Source organism: Schistocerca gregaria, chromosome 7 (genome assembly GCF_023897955.1).
Source record: "Schistocerca gregaria isolate iqSchGreg1 chromosome 7, iqSchGreg1.2, whole genome shotgun sequence".
Lineage (NCBI taxonomy): Eukaryota > Metazoa > Arthropoda > Insecta > Orthoptera > Acrididae > Schistocerca > Schistocerca gregaria.
The window spans coordinates 451,815,027-451,842,965 of NC_064926.1; the positions used below are offsets into that span (position 1 = coordinate 451,815,027).

Genomic DNA, 27,939 nt, shown 5'->3' on the forward strand with positions numbered 1-27,939 from the left:
GATTTTCGTGTTCTGTTACTTCAGTCGAAAAGGTATGAGCAAAGTCGTGGAACCTTCACTCCCTGTCTTCGTATTTCTCTACTATGCTCTGAACCGTCATTAATCAATTTTTAATATTAAATGCTACGATCGCAGGTTCGAATCCTACCCCGGGCATGGGTGTGTGTGATGTCCTTAGGTTAGTTAGGTTTAAGTAGTTCTAAGTTCTAGAGGACTAATGACCACAGCAGTAGAGTCCCATAGTGCTCAGAGCCATTTTTTTTAATATTAAAGTTTTGATATCGTTAAAGACACCTTTTTATTTCTGGCATTAGCAAACCACGGTTGGGAGGGCATTCTGAGTTTGTAAATGTCTCGCTAGAGTGCGCCAGAATTCATGTCGCGAAGTAGATGAAATTTCCGTCAGGTATTAAGAATTTGCTTCCTTGCTAATGGCGTTTGCGGGATAAAGTGCGTTATTAGAAATTAACTTTTTGTGGGGGTAATGTGCCTGCGTTCTTGTGAGTTTCATTTTCTTGTGAATAACTTCCTCATATCGCAAATTTGAAAACAGTAAAATATAGTTGTTGATCAAATCTTTAGCCACGACGTCAGATTTTCTGACACTTCAGCCAAACAGATCATATTAAAAAAGGCGCATTATGGAAAGATCTTTAAAGCAATATACAACTGAAACGGCATATTTTCGTACGACGCAAATACAAATACGTCACACATCAAATACCTCATGTTAGCCTCGAAAACATTTAAATCAACATGGCGGCTGCTCGGTTTGGTTTTGTCAGCCAATCACAGCACTGGACCCAGACATTATGGAAACATCACTATTCAGTCGTGAGAACTCATAAGCGCCGAAGACTGAACACACACGAAAGACATTAAACTTACTAGGCTCAGAAATGAAATCACGAAAACCATTATGTATGCAGCGAAGCTAACATCCACTGTTTGGCAGTTTTCGGATTTGTACCTGCTTATTACGAAATTGTGCAGTTTAAGCGACACATCACACGCAATACGCGTCAATTGTAGTACAGTGTAGTACAGTGTCGGGAAATACAGAAGAGTCTAAAAAAATGTATCCACTGTTCAAAAGTCCATAACTTGCAAGCTAATTGACGGAGTTCTCTCATTTTTGGTGAAAGTGTAGCTTAAAGTCCAACTTAAAGATCTCACTGTAGGTGTTCGAAATGGTCACCATTAACATCCACAAACAAATGATGCCGCCGAACTGCAGCACGAACTACTGACTGCAACGTGTTCAGTTGGATATTTGCACACGTATGTACGATTTATTCTCGAAGTTCATCCAGTGTGCGTGGCTTTTGTCGATAAAAGACGTCCTTTAGTGTTCCCCACAGGTAAAAGTCCAGAAGAGTTAGGTCTGGGGAACGTGGTGGATACTTCACAGCATCTCTACTTCCGTCTCCATGCAAGTCTCGGATGGCAGGTAAAATGGATGTCTGAAGCTTCTGAAGGTACACCTCACCGGTAGCTGTGCCGTCAAAGAAGAATGGCCCAATCAAACCCCGGTAAGACAACCAACGCCACACATTTACTTCTGGCAAATTCACGGTTTTGTCTACATGGATGTTCGGATTTTCGGAGGCCCAGTAGATGCAATTGTGGCGATTTACTGTACCATTGAGTTTGAACTGTGCCTCGTCAGACCACATAATCATCTCTGCAAACTCTTCATCGTTGCGCACCATGTTAGTAAACCACTCGCAGTACTCCCTTCTACGACCTGGGTCGTCGTCGTTCTTGTGTGTAGCAATCGTGGGATGTAGCACTTTCACTTTGACGTCTTCAAAATTCGCCGAACACTTGAGTGACTCACTCCAGTTTCACGGGCACACTGTCTCACAGACTTCTGTGGTGAGCGAGGGAATTGTTGTAACACACGACGGGAGTTAGCTGGACGTGTTACTGTTACAGGTCGTCCAGATCGTTGTTTGTGTACATCTTTAACACAGCCTTCGGCTTCAAATTTGTCTCGTATGTGACGAATCGTTAAACGTGTCGGTATCTCTGTTTCATACTCATTCGCCAATGCCGTTGAACCTGATTAATGTTTTCATACTTCAAATACCACTTTGAAACTAACTTCCTTTCATCGAATGTAAACCTTGCGCCAGCCATGTTACTTGAGTAACTAGGTACAACTAAGAACAAAACACTGATTATCTGGCGACTGTCATCTGACAAAACAAAACAACGCAATACAGCGATTGTGTAGAGATTGCCGGAACTACAAACTATTACACTACCAAAGATGAGACAACTCCGTCAGTTAGTTTGCCAGTTATGGACTTTTAAACAGTGGATACATTTTTTGGGCCCCTCTGTATAACGTTGACAGCTAAACATAATACCTATAGATATCATCTAGGACGTAGTTTCTGGTGCGACAGACTTTCCCAAAATGGAAGCCACGTGTCGGGTGTGCGCTGGAGAGATGCTTTAGCTTACGAAACTGCGTAACACACGCACAGTAAACTGTCTCCCCAACAGTACATGACGCAGGCGGAAGCAGGCGCTCTACCGTGCTGTCCTGGCCTGCACCACAACGCACGCCGTTGTGTAGAAATAGACGCAAGAATAACACAAACAAGCGTTGTGCTGCTCTGCTCAACCCTGCATCCCTGCGCCACAGGCTCCTTCAGGCCATAAAGTGAGTTCTGAGCAGCTGTGGAACGATAACGTAACGCGGTTATGTGTCTGTACTAGTGTTTTAAGACTACCTTAGGCTACTGTACACTTAAGTAAGGGTAGACTACTGTTGTTTTTCTAGTAGCTTTGGTCAGTTAAGACCTTATCCGCGTTACCTGTACATTAGGTGCGTTGCATACTTATCGGGTGTTACTTCATTTCGATCGCTTTGTTTGCCTGTGCATCTTTGTAGATTCCCTTAGAAATCACACGCGGTGAACCGTCTAGAAACTGAGTGTGGATATATAAAGGCCAGTTTAACCTACGGAACATTATCTTTTTACTTAGTCATCCTCCTCTGTTACTTAAAAATTGACAGTATTTGTAGCTCAGTTCAAAGTGTCGTTGTTCAACACGGGTTTCATTCGAAAGTTGTTGAACTATAACGTGAGACACAGGAATCTTGCAGAAAATAACCAAAAGCAAAAATATAGAATTAGCACGTAGAAAATGCTGTTACCACAAAAGTTAAATTTAAAAAAATTCAAAACAAAACCATATCGAACATCGCTTTGATATTTCGTCGACCCTATATAAACATGTTTCTATTATTGCTAAACTTGTAACAGGAAATTCTTGCCTTTGATCATGATGAAGAACTTTCTCTTGAGTAAAAAATAACAATAATTGTATAGATTTGTTTGCGTTTGAGCGTGTAAACTGCACTTGCAGCAAAAAAATCGTGTTGGTTACATAAATGCGCAGAAGTTACTCGAGCAGCTATTTGTTTTTATTTATAAAATACAATTTTTATTTTGTAAGGATATAAAATACATAGTAGACTAACAGAGAACTATGTGCGGTTCTAATTATGTGCAAAATAAACAAACAAACAAAATTCAGAGAGAAGTCGTCTGTTCCCAGTTGCTCTCTAACACAATCATTTATGGTTCTTTCCCTATCAATGCTGCCATTACTATCGGTAATCGTATCAATTACTGCGTCATTTACGTAGCGTAACAAAACCACCGAACCGGAATTTTGGTAGAGCGCAACTAGAGTCCGTAAATTTCTATGGTAACGCTGGAGTGTCGTCGCATTTCTAGACATCTCTAGACATCTCATTCAGTCAGTACTATGACAGCCTTCTGCACTTCGCGACTGAAAGCTAGCAATAACACTGCTGATTGGTATCCTCTGTCCGAAAAGAATATAGCTACTGCTTAACGTCACGTGATATCCGAAGACAAATTTCGTGCTCAGGGATATTTTCCAAGTCTCCAAAATGAGGTTGCAAAAGTGCAACAATATTTCGATCAACATATGTGTGTGGAAGGACGAAAGTAAGTGCTGAGTGCGAAAATTTGCGAAATTGCCTGCATCTGCCCATATACAAGCAGTTTGTGCCAGATGAAAATTGTATTATGTCCTCAACATGTTAAAAATAATTAAATATTATTGAAAATCTGTTTTGTTTGTGATCTACGTTGTTAAGAAATGAGGAATATAAAACAAAGTCGTATGCAATGCGACTGCAGTGCCACAATAAATATGGCACATTTGTAGTTGCCCTCTCCTCACACGCAAACAGCACTGCGTGGCAATAGCGGAAATGTGTGGCAAGCCTGAGCGCTACGACGCTCGTGACGGCCTACGAGCCGACTTCATGGCCACCACTGGTTTAGAGCCTGTCCCAAATATTTTTCCTTTTGCTGGAGGATTTTGGACTTGACAGTTTCGCAGAATATTTGGTAACTCTATGTTAGTCGACTTATTTCCTTGAGAGGCACAGAATTCTCTTTCAAAGTTGACGTGATACGTTCTTGTAATTTCAATTTTAGTTTTTCGTCTTCAAGAAGGTTGTTTTACACATATTATTTGTTTTATAATTGATGTTACCTCTCACTAGGTGGGAGATTTTCCTTTGTATCTAATTTAGCTGGTACTACAGCAATGAAGCAGCACTAGCCACAGCGACGTCTTACTAGCAGTGTGACATACCACTACCCCTACAGATACAGCTCGATATGGAGAAGGCAAGCTTTATGTTAGTTCTTTTCTTTCTTCTCCATTGAAACTTAAAACCATCACAACGAAATTAAGTAGCACAAAGAATGCAACTGAGATCGCGCTGCATTTGTTGTAGAATGGAAGTGGAGCATTTGATGAATATCAGACCTCTGCTAGAATGAAACAACATCATATAATTACTATATTAATTTCTTTATTAATTAGTTCGTATGAGCTTCTCTGCCACTCAAGGTGGTGCTGGAAGAACGGAAGCATTGGATGTTCACCGCACAGAATACCCACTTATAACGATTGTCTTAACATGCTGAGTGACACAGAACATGCTGGTAGTATATTAGTTTCTCAAGACAGTCGATAGGATCTATTGGAATCGATCAAGGTATGTTTCTGGTGTAGAAATACTGCAATAATACTCCCATACATGAGCGTAGAGTTTGAGCAACAGTTTCTGACTTCCAGAGCATAATGTCGTGATCAGGAGCAGATACACATGACGTCATGGCGTTTCTACAGGTAGCAATAGCTAATTAATAATTGTCATTTTCAAAATATGCTGTGTGGGGACTCAGAAGAAGCTGATGTTGTAAATGAAAAAAAAAGGTTCAAATGGCTCTGAGCACTATGTGACTTAACATATGAGGTCATCAGTCCCGTAGAACTTGGAACTACTTAAACCAAAATAACCTAAGGACGTCACACACATCCATGCTCGGAGCAGGATTCGAACCTGCGACCGTAGCAGTCGCGCGTTTCTGGACTGAAGCGTCTGGAACCGCTCGGCCACCGCGGCCGGTAATGAAAAGCAAAGTTATTAAGAAAATACCTAACGGTGGGAGTTACTGACCATGTTAACGAACTTAGACAGGCTTGTTAAACTACTGAATAGTTTTAAATTTAGCTCAAGGTGCCTACAACATTCCTCCGTAAGAGTGCAAAAGCGTTGTGCCCTACGACATCACCCTCGGTCTCAGTGACACTTCAAACAGAAAAGTGTTGACACATACGAAAAAAGGACAGAGTTCATGTAAAGTCTAACGTGGGTTAATACTGTCACATTGAAACTAAGTTTCACCATAGTTCTTTTGAGGCCTCAGTGATGGAAGTCAGAACCGTGACGCCCGGCATTTAAGTCAGCTTTTAAAGAGTTGTGAATGGGTGTCGGAAGTCAGTGTTACACCCCTCCGCGATCACGGCACAGAAGCGCGATAAACAGAAGGGCTCAAACAAACACCCTTTTGTGCTTGGGATCACATTCAAATCTCGTCGAATGTGTTTGAATGGTCCGTAGTGATTTTACCCTCTATACAAGAACAAAAATTTGGTTCGTGTAATACTCCCAGGGGTCAGATCAGGTTCAATGGGATTGCAGCCCACGATGTCCTAACAGAAGTGTTAAATTATCCTTGGGGGGGGGGGGGGGTGATAGCAGTGTCGAATGTTGCCAAGAACACCGTCCTGTTCCTGCTCGCACTGGCACTGCGAACTGTCGTTTCCGATCGCGATATGTGTGGGAATCGATGTCCCATGGGAAACTGTGGTTTCATTGACGCACTGTGTACCACCTTCTGAGGTCTTTTCGTGTCGATTCTGAGCAGCATTGTGTCTGAAATGTTTCACTCAGTCACCTAGAATAAAACCGCGTGGTTTCAGTTCTGAGCGTCACGGTTGTGACCTCCATCGAGGAGCCGTCAAAAGAAGGGATGGAATGCTCATAAGAGGGGCCTGACGAACTTCCCATAGTGGCATTGTTCAGAATAGGGGTGAAATTTGATGCCAAAGTGTCGACTCGTCCAAGTTAGTCAGCTTTGATATTTCAAAAAAAAGTGGTCTTTTAATTGGTCTTTTAATTGTGTAGCATGTTGTATTTCGTTGATATTGGTCTGTCGATCAATTTTTAACATGAAACTTCCTGGCAGATCAAAACTGTGCGCCAGACCGAGTCTCGAACTCGGGACCTTTGCCTTTCGTGGGAAAGTGCTCTACCAACTGAGCTACCCAAGCACGACTCACGCCCCGTCCACACTGCTTTACTTCTGCCATCACCTCGTTCCGTATCTTCCAAACTTTACAGAAGCTCTCCTGCGAACCCTGCAGAACTAGCACTCCCGAAAGAAAGGATATTGCGGAGACATGGCTTAGCCACAACCTGGGGGGATGTTTCCAGAAAGAGATTTTCACTCTGCAGCGGAGTGTGCGCTGATATGAAACTTCCTGGCAGATCAAAACTGTGTGCCGGACCGAGACTCGAACTCGGGACCTTTGTCTTTCGCGGGCAAGTGCTCTACCAACTGAGCTCTACCACACCGTAGTCTCCAAAATTAAATTAAATTACATTTAGTTAATTTAGGCCTCAAGTGTCTTAGTATTTGACACGGCAGTGCGTTCTAAAAATTAATGCCGGTAATTCCCAGGTAAATATTCTGATAGGTTAGAGGTATCATTAGTGTGAAGCAACCAGGAATTAAACTACGAGCAAAATGTGCTAACCGCTAGTAACTGCATATAAATTCCATTCCAAGCTCATGCAGGTAAACTTGTCTGTCTTAAGTACTCCGAAAATGAAAAAGCTAATTCATTATTTTTATTGACGAAGTGTCACCTACAGTTATATTGTAATCTCTATGAGTAGACGAAATTTTTATTTTCTTTTGTGTTCGCAGACTGAATAACAGTTTTGTTTAAAAATGACTATTCAAGACAGAGTTTGTATTCCTTGTTCCACATTCTGGTCACAACTCCTCCTTTCATGTTAGCAGAAGCTGAAATCTAAATTCATTTTACTCACACACTTGTTTCATTTTCCATACAGGTTTTGGTATCATTGCGGCCGTTACATAATCTGCTTTCACGATGTGCAATTTTATGTTATTCCCAGCTAATGAAATTTTTGTGTGCGTTTGCGTATCGTAATCAGTGTTGTTTTGTTTTTCATTTTTATTCTTCCGTATTTGAGTTAGTGTAAATGAAAGTGTTCTTAAAGAAAACTGTTTCTAAGTCTACAATATTTTAAAGAACAAAACATGTTATGTATACTTAATGTTTACTGCATAGGGTATGGTGATGCTAAAAACAGAAAATTGCTTTCGTTAACTGAGGTTTTTAATTCGCTGTATGCTTAATACAGATACATAAAGATACATACAATAGCTACTGAAGAAGAGGGCTGCTCAAGTCATTCCCACTCTGCCAGGTACTTACGTGTGGATTCCAGAGTAGTCATATAGCTGTAGGTAATTGTTAGGTTGCAACTGGTGCATCTGGATATTATTCATAAATGTGCTTTAGAACCAAATGCACAATACAGAAATGGGAATAGAACTCATTGGCCTGTACCTAAGGTACTTCAATCCCTTGCCAATGAGGAAGCAGCCACGACTTCGAAGCTCGAGCTTCTCAGTTGCAAGTCAGCTCAACAAATGTATCAGTTTAGAAACTGTATTCTTAATGCTTGTATGACTGAAAGTTGATAACATCGTTGCCCATGTTTTATAACTACGTGATTACGGACGTACTTCCTGGTGTGACGCAGTAGTGCCCTGCTAAATTCATTTTATATTTTCTTCTCATTTCCTTTACATGATCTAAATGATTCTCACTTAAAGTGTAACATTGGGTTATCGGACTCAATCACGTGGTTGACTCCAGGAAGGTAATTTCACGCAAAATCTACAACTAATCTCATGTTAGTAGTTATCAGTCACTATAGCAATGAGGGATTTCTGCAGCCAGCACTAAATCATTACCTAAGCGCTAATGTGCTCACTTTGTGAAACGGAATTGCCTCTGCTGTCGATACCAGCCTCGCTGGAGACTAAATTCGTCAGCTTTATACCCCTTCACTTATTGAGCTACAAGTGCCATATCCTTGATAACTTCTCCATGTTAAGTACCCCCTAGATCTGAAGCTGAAAAACTAAGAAATTATGAAAATACGCCTCTGTTACAATCCACGTTTTTCTGCTTATTCCAAGAGAATGTTTAGTTCTTGAGAATACAAAGTGTGACTGATTTATGCAAGGCACTGAAAAATTTGCTAAGTAAGTTTCTCTATTCATCTGCACCCATTGCCATATTTACATACTTACGCGGTTCTCTTGTAATGCTGAGTCTGACACACGATTTCACAGACCGTTTCGAGGTCTAAAATGCGTTATATCTTACTGATTCGTGTCGATTTGAACATTCCGTATTACGGATACTTTATCTTTAGTTAAGATAATCTTTCATCTTATCGTTTTGATGACAACCTGGAATCCATTTGTATCCATACAGCGTATATTTTATAGTGTTTTTTGTTACTTTACTGAATAAACCTGATAAAAAGCGAGAGAAATTACATTTTGTGGATTCACAATCATCATTTTCTTTTTATGAAGTTAATATAGAGTGGTTCAGATCCCCGTGTGGGCAAACTGATTCACTTTTTTCATTATTTCCTTAGTCAATCTAGGGAAAGGCTGAGTCTTTCCTTTGAAAGAGCACTGCCCGTTTCCTTATCCATCCGTCACAGTCCAAACTTCTGATTCACTCTGTTGTCCGTCCTTTCTTTTTTCCCGCAACATTGTCCATTGACAGCAGGTGGGACATGAGGTTTAAATGGTCACAGCTTATTATACTATGAAGGTCCATCGTGGCCAACCGTAAAAACGGCCTAATTAAAGTCTTTTGGTATTCGCGAATGTGACAAATAATTCACAAAAAAATGGTTGCCCCCCCCCCCCCCCCCCCACACACACACACACGTACATGCGCGCGCGCAAGCCCTGTTACGTAGACTACCCTTCATCCATTGGAGATAATCGGGACTGCATGTGTGCCATGTGAAACTACTATGTTAGTATTCCAGCGGCTGTTTGCAACGTATGTTATCCATCGGAAAGTTTGACAGATATCCAGAAGACGATAGCCTTCGAATGTGTCCACAGGAGTAGTCGTTATTGCTCCATCCGCACCGTGCATCGTACCGAAGAGGAACTGAAACTATTCAACAATGTTTACTATAGGACTGTGTAACTGAACTTTCTCACTGACAAGATTGTCATGAATTTTGTTCAAATGGCTCTCAGCACTATGGGACTTAACATCTGAGGTCATCAGTCCCCTAGAACTTAGAACTACTTAAACCTAACTAACCTAAGGACATCACACACATCCATGTCCGAGGCAGGATTCGAACCTGCGACGTAGCGGTCGCGCGGTTCCGGACTGAAGCGCCTAGAACCGCTCGGCCACAGTGGCCGGCGTCATGAATCTGCAGTGTACACCAAACTTGAAGTCGGATATTTGTGTTCTTTTAATAGAAGTGTCTTTCTAGAACCTTGCACTGTCATCATTTCAGTAGTTACGTTTTTAGAATGCGAGCCTGATGTGAAGCTAAGAGTAGCGCCCCTGTTACACTAACGTCAGCGGCTGCTTCGAGTCTGTTGTCGATATCCTACTTGGCATGGGCCGAACCACAACCGAAGTTGGAACGAGGGTGTCTGGACCAGTAGATACACAGCAAAAATATTTTACTTAAAATGATAAAACTGTTTACTACCAATGATAAAATATTTTCGGGTGGTCGTCGTCTTGTCGAAACGTTTCAGTCTGTTTCTTGACCATCATCTTTGCCTGAAAATGATGGATACGAAACTCATTTAAACGTTAAGACAAGACAACGCCACCGCTCGGATGATCACCTGCGAAGATCGTATAATTGTAAGACGCCGAGAAAGCTTACAATCACTAATTACTAACTTTATTAACGTGATTTCTTCAACGGTATCATCCCATTCACGATACAAATATTTCGCCCTGCCCTTGCAGTAAATCCAAAGCGAACAAAAGTCACAAATGTTAAAAATTCTTTTCATTTTACGCTCCTTTTTCTAACACTTAAACAACGCTGCTCATTACCTTCAAATATGCAGTATAAGTCACCGGAAGAGCAATACTCGAAACAAAAATATTATGGCTGGTAAGTATACTTACAGCAACCTATGTGACAAGAGACCAAGCAAAATTCCCACGAACGTCTACACCAACTTGGTCTCTTCGGATAAATTTGGCCCGCACAAGAGATTATAATCTTCAACATTCTTTATGACATGTGCCATAAGTATAATGGTCACAATGCTGATTCCTACGCTAGTATATCTAACTAAAAGGGATTTATAAGTGAGGAAAAGAGTGCATCCGCCTTTGATTTTACACTGGACTTCTAGAGCACGGACATTAACACTGAATTGAAATCATGGGATAGCGATATGCACATGCACAGATTACGGTATATTGATAATTTTTACTTATGGACCGTCTGACGGCGCTTGAATAAAACACAATTTTAGTGACATACGCGTTTCGCCTTTCTTTTCTGCAAGGCATCATCAGTGGCAGATTGTGTGGGCGATTTCCTACATATTACGCTCCTATTGCATTTTTGGTGTTGTTCTTCTTCTTACATATGCCAATTTGAGGTTTTTTACCCACATTTCACAGCACTATGAACTGAACACTTGTTTCAAACCATGCACAGGCCCCCACCAGCGTACCGCAAGCGGCCACATCTCATTCATACACTACTGGCCATTAAAATTGCTACACCAAGAAGAAAGGAAAATGATAAAGGGGTATTCATTGGTCAAATATATTATACTAGAACTGACATGTGATTACATTCTCACGAAATTTGGGTGCATAGATCCTGAGGAATCAGTACCCAGAACAAACACCTCTGACCGTAATAACGGCCTTGATAGGCCTGGGCATTGAATCAAACAGAGCTTGGATGGCGTGTGCAGGTACAGCACGATACCACAGATCATCAAGAGTAGTGACTGGCGTATTGTGGCGAGCCACTTGCTCGACCACCATGGACCAGACGTTTTCAATTGGTGAGAGATCTGGAGAATGTGCTGGCCAGGGCAGCAGTCGAACATTTCCTGTATCCACAAGGACCCGTACATGACCTCTAACATGCTGTCGCGCATTATCCTGCTGAAATGTAGGGTTTCGCAGGGATCGAATGAAGGGTAGAGACACGGGTCGTAACACATCTGAAATGTAACGTCCACTGTTCAAAGTGCGGTCAATGCGAACAAGAGGTGACCGAGACGTTTAACCAATGGCACCCCATACCATCACGCCTGGTGATACGCCAGTATGGCGATGACGAATACACGCTTCCATCGCAAGCGCTCCTGTCTGTGATGCAGCGTCAAGGCTGACCCAGGCATGGTCGTCGAGCTGATAGTCCATGCTGCTGCAAACGTCCGCGAACTGTTCGTGGAGATGGTTGTTGTCTGCAAACGTCCCGATCTGCTGACTCAGGGATCGAGACGTGGCTGCACGATCCGTTACAACCATGCGGATAAGATGCCTGTCATCCGGACTGCTAGTGAGGTCGTTGGGATCCAGTACGGCGTTCCGTATTACCCTCCTGAACCCACCGATTCCATATTCTGTTAACAGTCATTGGATCTCAACCAACGCGAGCAGCAGTGTCGTGATACGATAAACCGCAATCGCCATAGGCTACAATCCGACCTTTATCAAAGTCGGAAACGTTATGGTACGCATTTCTCCTCCTTACTCGATGCGTCACAACAACGTTTCACCAGGCAACGCTGGTCAACTGCTATTTATGTGTGAGAAATCAGTTGGAAACTCTGTGAATGCTCTGAAAAGCTAATCGTTTTCATGTCACAGCATCTTCTTCTTGTCGGGTAAATCTTGCTTCAGTAGCACGTCATTTTCGTGGTGTAGCAATTCTAATGGCCAGTAGTGTACTTCATTTCTCAGAATTTCCTATTCAAATACGTGTTCACCTAGACACACGTGCTGATGTGGTCGGGCGGGAGCCGCGAGCTGCAGCCGAACGCAGGCGAAAGTTGTTTGTAGGCGCCGTTGATGACGCGATCGGACAGGGGCGGCGGCTTATTTACAGAGCGCGCCCTCCAAGCAGGGACGCGAGCGTGGGGCGTTCCTTACTACCCTCACCTAACTGTGGCCCGGTGAAGACGCTACAGAAATCCATTCCAAAGTAGCAGAACCTGCCTTCTCCTTAGCGATTCTAACGGACCATACGTGACGTTTGACTGACGCCTCACCTCGCGTAGCTACATACCATCGCAAACGCGTCTAGCAACGTTATCAGTCCTATAATCAAGTCACATTGTTATCTAAAATATTAACGAAATCTAACTCTAGTAAATTCCATAGCCCCTCAGAAAGACTTAATGTGCGCTTTTGTACTACTTTTCGTCTTCTTTCAGCTTTTATGCACGAAAATTCATGCCCTAACAGAACCTCGTTACGAAAATAACGCACAATAACGTCCAATGCAGTATTCCTCGCGGACCTAACGTGATACCCTCCATATCACGTGATACCCATCCAGCTCTCAACATTCGCAAATGTTCGCAAAGCTATGTCGAGGCTCCCATATCCCAGCACAAAGCATGTTAATGAATCCAATATTATCATTTGCTCTAAACCAATTTACTCACCGAATTACTGATGCCGCCGGTATCGAAGCACCATCCACCTATTCTTTCTGGGGCTTTCAGCGGTTATTACACACAGATCGCTAAATTGCACTGACATTTGAAAGCGCAGAATTGTCTCCACATTATCAAATACATACCAGACTTGCAAGAATATTGCAAGCGAGGAAGACATTTAACACTGTAATTACAATTAAATAATACGATTGCTGCTAAGTACGACACCAATAAATGTACAGTTATTCTCTCCTCTTGACGACTGTGCTCCACTGTCTATAGCGCATATAATTTTCCACTTAAAAACTCTCACTCATTCCATCGTCGTTATCAATCTTCTCAATCTGTACGTCCCTCACGATAGAACACACAGTCATCCTCTCTAGTCATGTCATAACATAAACCATACTAACTTTACAGTACAATACATACACATTTTATACAATTTAAACCACACTTACTTTACAATACGATACATACATATTTTAGACAAACAGTGCAGTTATCTTTTTTCATCTGTACAGCACCCAAAACAATTATCATACACCTATACTCACACAGGCTACATGTTACGATGCTTCCCAGTCCTAGGGAATCACCATCAGCCTTTTATTTCTTTCTACAGACGCGACATTCTGTGGTAATAAACTACTTTACACTAATCACCACTTCACATCAACAACTAAACCTCGAAAAGTGCTATATATATCGTCGAATAAGTAAAGACACGTACTCATTCACACTCCCCTCCCACTGTGGCCAGGAGCTAAAATATTAGTGAGTGAAACCGATCTCCAGCTCAGCAATATATCAACATGTACCATGTCGATGTAGTAAACATACAGTTCCTATCCTACACCAAACAAAATCAACCCTTTTACATCAGAACACCCTTAATGAATCGAAGTCACTCTCACAAGTGATGTACAAAGACAGACTCGTTTCCCCCTCGGTACAAACGCGCTGCTGTTTCTAGTCCGAACCTGCCTGCTTGCTTGCGTTTCTAGAGACATCTCCAGATTCTGGGATTACAAGAATACACCTAGTTTCTACATAATATTATATCATTTTCGCCATACTTCTCAGAATCAAGCGTACAGCAGTAGCCTACCGATCGCTAGCGCAACATAATTCCAAAAATATACACTAGAAATTATTTCTCTACAAACTCGAAACTTAAGCGAGGTGCAGCATGCTGTAAATCACTAATTCATCCAGATAATTTACAAGCCAACTAAGGTCTTTCCCATGTCTAGAGAACAGGCAAACGCGTATTCCATACACCACAATCGATCATCCCTCAACAAAATAATTGCACCAAATGTGCAGAAGCAGTCAACCCAACAATTTACACAGGAGGCAATAACGCTCCACAGCAAAAGGACTGTCTTCTAAAATTTCCACTTGATCACGAAAGCCGCCCAACACGGGCTAAGTATTAGTTAGCTATTCAGTTGTGTAGAGGACTGCAAAGTTAACTTTTATACATTACATACGAGAAAATAACACTCCAACAGGCCTCTGCATTCGGAAGAATGCTGCCGTTAATGGTGAACGTTAATTAATACCACCACAGTCTTTGCAAACATCCAAACATTCTAGAAAACCGGCCACATATATCGTCTATCATTATACTTACAATTAAATTTTACGATCGCGGTCTCAATTGAATGGCATTCGGCAATGAGCGAAGTATCGGAAATACACCCCCGCTGAAGGCTGTTGCTCTGGAAATGGAAATATCTCTACCTTCCTTACTGCTGTACATGCTCTTCCCTTTGCTATCACAGTACTCCAAGTCAAATCCATGCCCACCTTACGACTGGACATAGTCATTTCCTTTAGGCAAAAACAAACGTTTTAAACCTCATGCTCAAATGCGAATATATCACGCAACCACCACTAATTCTATGAATAATACTTCGTCAATAACTGGTTGCCTACGATAAGAAATAATACTGACCGAAAATCAACGATCCGTTTTCATGTGTCTTACGTTCTTCCTGCGAGTCATAGACATAATCGACCAGATGTTAGAGAAAAAACATGATCCCTACAGTTCTGCACGTTACTGTCACAAGCGGTCTTTGTTCTGCAGGTGCACTTAAGTATCCATGTTAAATGCTATACCCTCTTTACAAATCGAGGTACGACAATACCTCAGAATAAGGCGGTGTTTTCCTGACAAATACCGTGACGGAGATCGAACGAATTCGTATAATCAGCGAACGATGCAACCTCGTCAATGAACTTTGAAAGTGATTGTACTAAGTAAAGTGGTATGTAAGAGGTATTTGCGACTCCTCGTACCACCCCAACTAGAAAATTCTTTAGTATTTGCAGCGCATTCTGTCTCGAGACTATATTAGAGGTTCCGCGAAATATCCGCCGAGTTATAGGCGATGCCTGATTGAAAACGAGCACAAACAGGAGTAGTAGTAGATGATGTTCCGATTGAGGTCCTAAGGAGAAAAAAATGTACACTAGTTTCCCAAATCTCTAGTGTTACGCAACATGTTAGAAATTATCTCCATCATTTTGAATCAGGCCTTTCCATTCAAGCACACGCATGTATAGGCTCACAACCATAAGTCAATCATATTTCTTGAACTCTCATATCACTAAACGAAGCAACTTCCTCGAACCTCTCTGTTACAGTAAAATTATAACCTGGCTTTAGTCACACCCTACACATCTTGCAGTCGCTCCCATTTCTCCAGCTTTCCACATGTGTTCGTTCCAATTTAAGACGGAACTGAGCAGAAGTCGGAGAAAGACATATCCACCACCTTCTGCAACCCGTGTAGAAACAGAACGACCTGAATTACTGCAACAGAACCGTGTTTTGAGCATTCGATGGAAATGCGCGCAATGTGGTACGTCACCAAACTAGATACAAGTACTACAGATCTCCGTCCATTCAAATCAATCAGCCCAACATGCTATCATCGTTATTCACTACCCTCCCAACATAGAAAATTACGCACTATAAAAGCTCATACGATTTACAAGTCATCTGTGCATCGATGCAGATGCAATGACGCATACCTGCGGCGGACCTCCAGCGTGGAGAAAGAGATTTCACAGTACTTCCCCAGAATACCGCAGAATGCAGCCATCCAAGAGTTCCTAACGGCGTTCCCAACCGCTCACCTCAAACTGCTACTGCTACTGCAGATGCCTTTGTTGACACGATCTATTAAATATATACTGGCAATGCAGAGGCCACGTTTAAGGCTGATCACCTATACTCTAGGCGAATGACCATATGAGACGCTCCCTCTTGTCCTGTTTAGTTGTTTCAAAGAGTGTAGCTGGTCGGTGTGGCTGAGAGGTTCTAGGCGCTTCAGTCTGGAACCGCGCGACCGTTACGGAAGCAGGTTCGAATCCTGCCTCGGGCATGGATGTGTGTGATGTCCTTAGGTTAGTTAGGTTTATGTCGTTCTAAGTTCTACGGGACTGATAACCTCAGATGATAAGTCCCATAGTGCTCAGAGCCATTTGAACCTTTTTTTTCTTTTTTCAAACGCAGGTATTCACGACCTCTACACTTAAACTCATATCTACATCTACATCTACATCCGTACTCCGCAAGCCACCTGACGGTGTGTGGCGGAGGGTACCCTGAGTACCTCTATCGGTTCTCCCTTCTATTCCAGTCTCGTATTGTACGTGGAAAGAAGAATTGTCGGTATGCTTCTGTGTGGGCTCTAATCTCTCTGATTTTATCCTCATGGTCTCTTCGCGAGATATACGTAGGAGGGAGCAATATACTGCTTGACTCTTCGGTGAAGGTATGTTCTCGAAACTTTAACAAAAGCCCGTACCGAGCTACTGAGCGTCTCTCCTGCAGAGTCTTCCACTGGAGTTTATCTATCATCTCCGTAACGCTTTCGCAATTACTAAATGATCTTGTAACGAAGCGCGCTGCTCTACGTTGGATCTTCTCTATCTCTTCTATCAACCCTACCTGGTGCGGATCCCACACTGCTGAGCAGTATTCAAGCATTGGGCGAACAAGCGTAATGTAACCTACTTCCTTTGTTGTCGGATTGCATTTCCTTAGGATTCTTCCAATGAATCTCAGTCTGGCATCTGCTTTACCGACGATCAACTTTATATGATCATTCCATTTTAAATCACTCCTAATGCGTACCCCCAGATAATTTATGCAATTAACTGCTTCCAGTTGCTGACCTGCTATTTTGTAGCTAAATGATAAGGGACCTATCTTTCTATGTATTCGCATCACATTACACTTCGCTACATTGAGATTCAATTGCCATTCCGTGCACCATGCGTCAATTCGCTGCAGATCCTCCTGCATTCCAGTACAATTTTCCATTGTTGCAACCTCTCGATACACCACAGCATCATCTGCAAAAAGCCTCAGTGAACTTCCGATGTCATCCACCAGGTCATTTATGTATATTGTGAATAGCAACGGTCCTATGACACTCGCCTGCGGCACACCTGAAATCACTCTTACTTCGGAAGACTTCTCTCCATTGAGAATGACATGCTGCTTTCTGTTATCTAGGAACTCCTCAATCCAATCACACAATTGATCTGATAGTCCGTATGCTCTTACTTTGTTCATTAAACGACTGTGGGGAACTGTGTCAAACGCCTTGCCGAAGTCAAGAAACACGGCATCTACCTGTGAACCCGTGTCTAAGGCCCTCTGAGTCTCGTGGACGAATAGCGCGAGCTGGGTTTCACACGATCGTCTTTTTCGAAACCCATGCTGATTCCTACAGAGTAGATTTCTAGTCTCCAGAAAAGACATTATACTTGAACATAATACGTGTTCCAAAATTCTACAACTGATCGACGTTAGAGATATAGGTCTATAGTTCTGCACATCTGTTCAACGTCCCTTCTTGAAAACGGGGATGACCTGTGCCCTTTTCCAATCCTTTGGAACGCTTCGCTCTTCTAGAGATTTACGGTACACCGCTGCAAGAAGGGGGGCAAGTTCCTTCGCGTACTCTGTGTAAAATCGAACTGGTATCCCATCAGGACCAGCGGCCTTTCCTCTTTTGAGCGATTTTAATTGTTTCTCTATCCCTCTGTCGTCTACTTCGATATCTACCATTTTGTCAACTGTGCGACAATCTAGAGAAGGAAGGACAGTGCAGTCTTCCTCTGTGAAACAGCTTTGGAAGAAGACATTTAGTATTTCGGCCTTTAGTCTGTCATCCTCTGTTTCAGTACCATTTTGGTCACAGAGTGTCTGGACATTTTGTTTTGATCCACCTACCGCTTTGACATAGGACCAAAATTTCTTAGGATTTTCTGCCAAGTCAGTACATAGAACTTTACTTTCGAATTCATTGAAAGCCTCTCGCATAGCCCTCCTCACACTACATTTCGCTTCGCGTAATTTTTGTTTGTCTGCAAGGCTTTGGCTATGTTTATGTTTGCTGTGAAGTTCCCTTTGCTTCCGCAGCAGTTTTCTAACTCGGTTGTTGTCACAGTGAAGGAATATATCATGGCTCCGCGTTCCATTTCGGGTGATTCCTCATGTTGCACTCATGTACACGATCACTGTTCCACTGCCACCAACACCCATGAGTTGTCTCCCATCCACAAAACTTTTTCCCCAACTCAAACAAGCGCTGTCAGTTGATCATTATGTGGTAACCAACAGTGCACCAATGCATGGATGGGATCGAAAAGACACCACCGATGTGCTGTAATATCAAGCACAGTTGATAGCGCGAAGAATTTTGCAGTAACTCCAACACCGGCCAATCATGTGACAGCAAGTTTCCTCAATTTCAGTATCATCGCTAAACCATCCCTTCTCAACTTTGGGTGTATCATTGCGAACATGAATGGATGACTACTCAGTACGCCCATTCACAGTTAATTCTCGAACACATAAATCATCAAAGTATACCAGACAGTGCTCTACATATTTCTAAGACCTCGAGCGTAGTACTTAATTTACGATCCATCTCTCTGCGAATCGGAATCACAGAGCATTCTCCCTGTCTTAGGGTAAAATACCATCCTCACATAGTCATTGACCAACCCGGACTGCAGCACGTTAGAGAATTAATCTCCAACCGACCGCTAGACTCCACGTCTTTTGAATGAATAGAGCTTTCCGAGTTCTAACCTGTCCAAGTGCACGAGATTTCTCGAGATGTGACCATGTCGAGGAGCTTAGCACTCATTATCGATGTATAGTAACAGGTTTCAAAGTGCCGTAATGTAATAGCATACAGTTAAGAAGAACAAGACAAGACTTTTCCTTGTTTTGTGGAGATAACTGGGGTATGGTGCATTGTCCTGTTGGAATTTGGACGTCGTGCCATTTTTCTGGGGGAGGGGGCTCGTGGCACTTTCCCGCCAAAATTCGAACTTCCCTTCAAAACCCGCCGTCTTGATTGGTGTCATCGCCGCCATCTTGGATAACGGTACTTTGGGGTGGTACGAACGTTGTTCCAATACTCGCCCCTTCTATTTATTCAATGTCCGTCATTGGACTGTAAGTTTTCCAAAGGGCAGACTCTGCTGTTGATAGTAGAGCCCCTATATCTCCCACATCGGCTATCGTTTCCTGTTGTATCACGTCATCGGACAGTTCCTCCTCCTCGCAGAGACGTTTAAGCACTTAACCTACAACAACGTGTGAAACTCGAGGTGTGGTATTTGTACCAAATATGATTATCACGAGCCCCACTGAGGTACGTCGGTGGGGCGAAATGTAAACTATGCGGGCCTGCACCGTGGTCGGTCAGGTAAAGTTTCCATGAAGAATAAAAAACGTAGTGAAACAATGTGAGAATGCAAGAGGTTCCGGCACAATACAGGTACACATACATTTGAACGATATCGCCTCCCCGAAGATTACTGATTTGTTTCGTTCCTTTTTGTAAGGGTGCTAATTATGCGAATTGTGACAGATTTCAAGAATTGGAGATAAATGGTATTGATATACACTGAAGAGTCAAAGAAACCGGTACACCTGCCTCATATCGTTTAGGACCCCCGCGAGCTCGCAGAAATGGCGCAGCAAGACGTAGCATGGACTCAACTAATTGCCTTAAGTAGTGCTGTAGGGAATTGACACCATGAATCCTGCAGGACTGTCCTCAAATCCTTAAGAGTACGAAGGGGGTGGAGGTCTTTTGAATAGCACGTTGCAAGGTGTCTCAGGTGTGCTCAATAATGTTCATGTCTTCGTGCCTAGGGAGTTTGGTGGCCAGCGGAAGTTTTGAAACTAAGACGATTGTTCCTGGAGTGACTCTGTAGCAATTCTGGACGTGTTGGGAAACCTGACTGTCCTACTGGCGATGCCCAAGCCGGTCGGAATGCACAGTAGACATGAATGGATGCAGGTGACGAGACAGAATGCTTACGTACATGTCGGCTGTCAGAGTCGTATCTAGATGTATCAGGGGTGCATATCACCCCAACTTCACACGTCCCACATCATTACGGAGCCTCCACCAGTTTGAACAGTCCCCTGCTGACATGCAGGGTTGTCTCCATACCAGTACATGTGCAACCGCTTGATACAATTTCTCGTCCGACAATGCAACGTGTTTCCAGTCAACAGTCCAACGTCGGTGTTGACGGGCGCAGACGAGGCGTAAAGCTTTGTGTTGTGCAGTCATCAAGGAAACACGAGTGGGCCTTCGGCTCCGAAAGCCCATATCGAGGATGTTCCGTTGAATGGTTCGCACTCTGACACTTGTTGATGGCCCACTACCGAAATCTGCAGCAATTTGAGGAAGGATTGTACTTCTGTCACGTTGAGCGATTCCTTTCAGTCGTTGTTAGTCCTGATCTTGCTCAACTGTGTCGGAGATTTGATGTTTTACCGGATTCCTGATATTCACGGTACACTCGTGAATTGGTCGTACGGGAAAAACTCCACTTCATCACCATTGTAGCAGCAGTAACCGATCTAATAACTACAGCAGACACTTGTCTTACATAGGCGTTGCCAACCGCAGCGCCGTTTATGCCTGTCAACATATCTCCGGACTTGAATACATATTCCTACGTCAGTTTCTTTTGTACTTCAGTGTATTTTATATATTACTGATTGAAAATAAATCTTTTGCGGTATTTCTAATACAATTACTACGTATCAGAAATTTCACAAAATTAAACCAACTGGTATTTACTTATGTGCTTCCATTCCGTAAGCTGTGCGTAACTGGTACAACATCAGACCGATCTGCTATACCGTGGAATGGCTCGAAGATTGGGTGATCGTGTTTACATTTTGGGCCCGGTGGCCGTTGGGACTTAAGTCTTAAGGTTAAAGGATGAATGTACTGGTTCCACCTACCTGTGCTCTCCACTGAGTTTCACAGTGGAGTTCTTTATGTACTCGTAATTTTGGTGCCCTTGCTTTTAATAATATCAAACATTGTTTTGGCTTTTCTACATGTTGAGTCAGTATTTCGGAATCACATTTATTTTCCCCTTGTGTTCATAGCACTTTCTGTAGATTTAATTTCTACGTGACATTTTACTGAACCCGGTGCTTTCCTGAACATTTTTCCACTTTCATCTTTCGTCGATTGAACTGTTCTTTTGTTAACCAGCTTCTTCGCTGCTACACTACTGGCCATTAAAATTGCAGCGCCACGAAGATGACGTGCTACAGACGCAAGATTAAACCGACAGGAAGAAGATGCTGTGATATGCAAATGATTAGCTTTTCAGAGAATTCACACAAGGTTGGCGCCGGTGGCGACATCTACAACGTGCTGACATGAGGAAAGTTTCCAACCGATTTCTCATACACAAACAGCAGTTGACCGGCGTTGCCTGGTGAAACATTGTTGTGATGCATCGTGTAAGGAGGAGAAATGCGCACTATCACGTTTCCGACTTAGATAAATATTGGATTATAGCCAATCGCGATTGTGGTTTATCGTATCGCGACATTGCTGCTCGCCTTGGTCGAGATCCAATGACAGTTAGCAGAATATGGAATCGGTGGGTTCAAGAGGGTAATACGGAACGCCATGCTGGATCCCAACGGCCTCAGTAGAGATGACAAACAAATTATCCGCATGGCTGTAACAGATCGTGCAGCCACGTCACGATCCCTTGAGTCAACAGATGGGGACGTTTGCAAGACAACAACCATATGCACGAACAGTTCGACGACGTTTGCAGCAGCATGGACTATCAGCTCGGAGACCATGGCTGCGGTTACCCTTGATGCTGCATCACAGACAGGAGCGCCTGCGATGGTGTACTCAAAGACTAACGTGGGTGTACGAATGGCAAAACGTCATTTTTTCGGATGAATCCACGTTGTTTACAGCATCATGATGGTCGCATCCGTGTTTGGCAACATCGCGGTGAACACACATTGGAGGCGTGTATTCGTCATTGTCGTATCACTGTCGTATCACCCGGCGTGATGGTATGGTGTGTCATTGGTTACACGTCTCGGTCACCTCTTGTTCGCATTGACGGCATTTTCAACAGTGGACGTTACATTTCAGATGTGTTACGACCCGTGGATCTATTCTACATTCGATCCCTGCGAAACCCTACATTTCGGCAGGATAATGCACGGCCACATGTTGCAGGTCCAGACGGGCCTTTCTGGATGCAGAATATGTTCGACTGCTGCCCTGGCCAGCACATTCTCCAGATCTCTCACCAATTGAAAACGTCTGGTCAATGGTGGCCGAGCAACTGGCTCGTCACAATACGCCAGTCACTACTCTTGATGAACTGTGGTATCGTGTTGAAGCTGCACGGACACCTGTACCTGTACTCGGCATCCAATCTCTGTTTGACTCAATGTCCAGGCGTGTCAATGCCGTTATTACGGCCAGAGGTGGTTGTTCTGTGTACTGATTTCTCAGGATCTATGCACCCAAATTGCGTGAAAATGTAATCACATGACCGTTCTAGTATAATATATTTGTCCAATGAATACCCGTTTATCATCTGGATTCCTTTTTGGTATAGCAATTTTAATGGCCAGTAGTGTATTTTCCCTGCTGCACCTACTTCCCACCGAGGTTCCTTTACGAGAGTGGCTGGTGTTTACTGCTAACCCTGGTGCCGGCTGTGTGGGCTGCACTTTTGCTCTGCTGAGGAGCGCGCGGTGTCGGCAGGCTCTACGCCGGGGCGCGGCCGCTGGCTGGCGTCTCGGGCGCTGCAGCTGGCGCGCGCCTGCGTGCTGTGCCCGCTGTCGCTGCCCGCCTGGCTGCTGCTCACTCCCCGCGCCTCCGACCTGCTGGCCGGGCACGGCGACCGCGACGCCTGGACCGTCCACTGGAGCGCCGCCATCGCGCTGCCGCACGTCGTGCGCATCAAGCAGGTGAGGCAGCCCGCACTGGCCGCCCCTTAGGCCGGTATTACACTATCAAATTTCTTTGTCAAACATTTGATCAAAGGTGTGATCAAATATTCCGTCAAATTTGACAAAGATCTTTGACGCAGCGCTAGAAGGGGTATTACACTGTCATCAAATTTTTCTTCAAACTTCAAGATTGCTGACAACAACTTGTTATTAACCGCAGCAGTTGCACGTACCGCAATTGCATTGTGTGCACATGCGGAAAAGAAATGGGGGGAAAAAAGGAACCGTAGATACGAGGTTGACAGTCTTAAATTCCTGGGATTACAACTTGATAATAAATTCAGTTGGGAGGAGCACACCACAGAACTGCAGAAATGTCTTAAAAAATCTGTATTTGGAATTCGAGTGTTAGCAGACACAGGCAACATAAAAATGAAAAAGCTTGCATACTTTGCCTACTTTCATTCCATAATGTCATATGGGATAATATTTTGGGGTAAATCTTCAAGTCAATGGAACGAAAAACTAATCAATCTGGGTGAAGCAGTGGGTTTTACGACGTCACGATAAAAGCATTCAACAAAACTTGTTACGTGAGCTTACAGTGGAAGACGTAAAGTCGTACATCAGTTACTTAAGAATGGATGATCATGCATTTCTGTATGTGCTCAGTGAAGTGTATCCTCATATCACAAAGCACAATATTCACTTACGAACTGCTACATCTTCAGTAGACAGGCTCACTGTAACACTCCGATTCCTTGCTACAGAAGAGGGTTATGTTAGGTTAGGTCAGGTCAGGTCAGGTCAGGTCTCCAATCTTCTTAATCTAGTTTTGTATTCAGGGTGCCTCACGTTGTAAAGCGCCTCATCATCTTCATATATCTCTATTAATTTTGTACTTGTGGGCACGCAACAATTGTATTTACGTAATGTTTATAAAAACACTACAGACGACAGAACGCTGCAGCTATGCTAAGGCTCCATGTGGTAACATGTCACATTGCAGTGAACAGAAGACAAGCGATTTCTTTGATCAAATGTACAGCGAGGCCCTAGATTTGATCAAATATTGGACAACATTTGACAAAGTCCCTATTACACCATCAAATATATTTGACAAAGATATTGGACAAAGAAATTTGATAGTGTAATACCGGCCTTATGACCAGTCAACGACACGCACTCCCAGCTTGTCGATAGCATCTCAACACGTCCTACAGTCATACAGGGTGGCGCACGAAACGTGTTACCGTTTTGTTTTTGAGTATAAACTTTATTGTCAATACCATCTGAAAGGAACATATACTACAATGAAGAGCCGTCCATGGAGATTTGTTCTAACTCAGCACATACTCAATATCTTCACCATTTCCTTTCCTACATCTACATGACTACTCCTCAATTCACATATAAGTGCTTGGCAGAGGGTTCATCGAACCACAATAATACTATCTCTCTACCATTCCACTCCCGAACAGCGCGCCGTAAAACGAACACCTAAACCTTTCTGTTACTCTTACTTTATTTTGATGATCATTCCTACCTGTGTAGGTTGGGATCAACAGAACATTTTCGCATTCGAAAGAGAAAGTTGGTAACTGAAATTTCGTAAATAGATCTCGCCGCGACGTAAAACGTCTTTGCTTTAATGACTTCCATCCCAACTCACGTATCATATGTGCCACGCTCTCTCCCCTATTTCGTGATAATACAAAACGAGCTGCCCTTTTTTGCACCCTTTCGATGTCCTCCGTCAATCCCACCTGGTAAGGATCCCACACCGCGCAGCAATATTCTAACAGAGGACGAACGAATGTAGTGTAAGCTGTCTCTTTAGTGGACTTGTTGCATCTTCTAAGTGTCCTGCCAATGAAACGCAACCTTTGGCTCGCCTTCCCCACAATATTATCTATGTGGTCTTTCCAACTGACGTTGTTCGTAATTTTAACACCAGGTTATTAGTTGAATTGGCAGCCTTGAGAATTGTACTATTTATCAAGCAATGGAATTCCAACGGATTTCTTTTGGAACCCATGTGGATCACCTCACACAAACACTGCAGTTAGTGATTACCCTACGGCAAATGTCTTCCGTAATTTCACTGCAACCTTGAAGAATGAGCCTTCTGAGCTCCATTAGATCACGTGGACGTTTCGGGAAAATTTTTTCCTTTAGGTACCCCCAAAGATAAAAGTCACATGAATTGTGGTCTGGACTATGAGGGGGCCAATTTTGTCAGTCATTGAAGCGACCTGGAAACATGAGTGAAATGATCCGCGTGTCGAAATGCTCGTGTAAAAACTCCAACACAGTGTTTGCAGTATGTGGCCTTTCTCCATCTTGCATGACCTTGTGGATGACATCGGACGTTCATTGAGGCTTTTTGCGGATGATGCTGTGGTATATCGAGAGGTTGTAACAATGAAAAATTGTATTGATATGCAGGAGGATCTGCAACGAATTGACGCATGGTGCAGGGAATGGCAATTGAATCTCAGTGTCAGGTCAGCAACTGGAAGCAGTTAATTCCATAAATTATCTGGGAGTACGCATTAGGAGTGATTTAAAATGGAATGATCATATAAAGTTGATCGTCGGTAAAGCAGATGCCAGACTGAGATTCATTGGAGGAATCCTAAGGAAATGCGATCTGAAAACAAAGTAAGTAGGTTACAGTGCGCTTGTTCGCCCACTGCTTGAATACTGCTCAGCTGTGTGGGATCCGTACCACATAGGGTTGATAGAAGAGATACAGAAAATCCAACGGAGAGCAGCGCGCTTCGTTACAGGATCATTTAGTAATCGCGAAAGCGTTACGGAGACGATAGATAAACACCACTGGAAGACTCTGCAGGAGAGACGCTCAGTAGCTCGGTACGGGCTTTTGTTGAAGATTCGAGAACATACCTTCACCGAAGAGTCAAGCAGTATATTGCTCCCTCCTACGTATATCTCGCGAAGAGACCATGAGCATAAAATCAGAGAGATTAGAGCCCACACAGAAGCATACCGACAATCCTTCTTTCCACGAACAATACGAGACTGGAATAGAAGGGAGAACCGATAGAGGTACTCAAGGTACCCTCCGCCACACATCGTCAGGTGGCTTGCAGAGTATGGATGTAGACATAGATGTAGATGTAGAACCACTGCGTATTGAAGGGCAAGGCAGTAGCAAGAAGCTGTGGAATGAAGTTGTTGAGAAGCATGCTGAAATAACGCTCGTTGTTCACAGTTTCTTCAAAACAAATTGGGTCCAATAAGTCCGTGACTGAAAATTGCTGCCCACGCTGTAATCCTCGGAGCATAATGTTGTCGTTCGTGAAGCACTTGTAGGTTTTCAGTGGCCCAAAAGCGTACATTTTTTTGTTAACCACACCGCCTAAATGAAAATGCGCCTCGTCTGAAAACCAAACGTTGAGAGTTTCTTCCCTATCCTCTGCCCACTGAGCAAACAGTAGCCTCTGCTGCTTGTGTTTTTCAGTGAGCTTCTGTGCACAGGTCATCTTGTATGGGTACATATGGAGGTCACTTTTAAGAAAGCTTTGAACGGAGCGTCTGGATATTCCCAGTTGCACTGCTGCCTTTCTACACGATTTCCCGGGACTTCTCTGTACCGCTTCAAAATTATCCGGCGAACAAACAGGCTTAGGCCGAGGTCGCTTCACTTCCAATACTGTTCCTTCCTGTACAGACTTACCGTATAACCTGTGGATGGTCTTCTTGCAAGGGAACCATCGTGTGTGAAACTGTTGTCGAAAAAGCCTCTGAGTCACAACAAGGCTTTTCGTTTCATGAAAAAGTAACACAATTGCCGATCGTTCCTGTGTCGTCAATCTTCCATTGTCAGCCATTGCTGCTTACTAGTCTCCTAGCGTCATTATGGGGAATTATACGTCATTTCGTAACTCATTTGTTTTTCCAAGCTCTGATGGTACTGCTGTAGAGATCCCAGCGGGATATCTAATGTGCGTCGTTAATTGTGAAAGAAACAATTGGTAACACATTTCGTGCGCAACCCTGTATTTAGAAAAGCAGCTCATGTATATTAGTATGTTTTGCACAAATGATTAGCATTTCAGTCAACTCGGTTCAGCATGTGTCCTGGCGCCTAGTAGCCACAAGGTCCGCCTTGGATCATGCTAACTTCTTCCATTCGCTATGGCATCGACGCGCATAGGGTGCGAAAGGCGGTGGTATAGCCACCTCAACTGCACTCGCCTGGTTCCGAAGTTCACCTTGTAAGTAGGCTGTTTAGGTTTTTTTATTGGTAACGCCGCCGCCACGTAGCGCTCTGTATGAAAATCACTGGCTGTGCCATATGCAGTCTGTGGCTGGTTTGCATTGTTGTCTGCCATTGTAGTGTTGGGCAGCGGCAGCTGGATGCTAACAGCGCATAGCGTTGCGCAGTTGGAGGTGAGCCGCCAGCAGTGGTGGACGTGGGGAGAGAGATGGCGGAGTTTTGAAATT

At 43.4% G+C, this 27,939-nt stretch overlaps 1 protein-coding gene across 1 annotated transcript in view; it reads left to right on the plus strand.

Moving 5' to 3' along the window:
* The window catches only part of LOC126282424 (uncharacterized), a 255,993-nt gene that overhangs the window by 142,740 nt on the left and 85,314 nt on the right, over positions 1-27,939 (plus strand). The window contains exon 5 of the mRNA XM_049982081.1: positions 23,279-23,484. Coding sequence (XP_049838038.1) covers positions 23,279-23,484 — 206 coding nt within the window. The remainder of the gene's footprint in view (positions 1-23,278; positions 23,485-27,939) is intronic.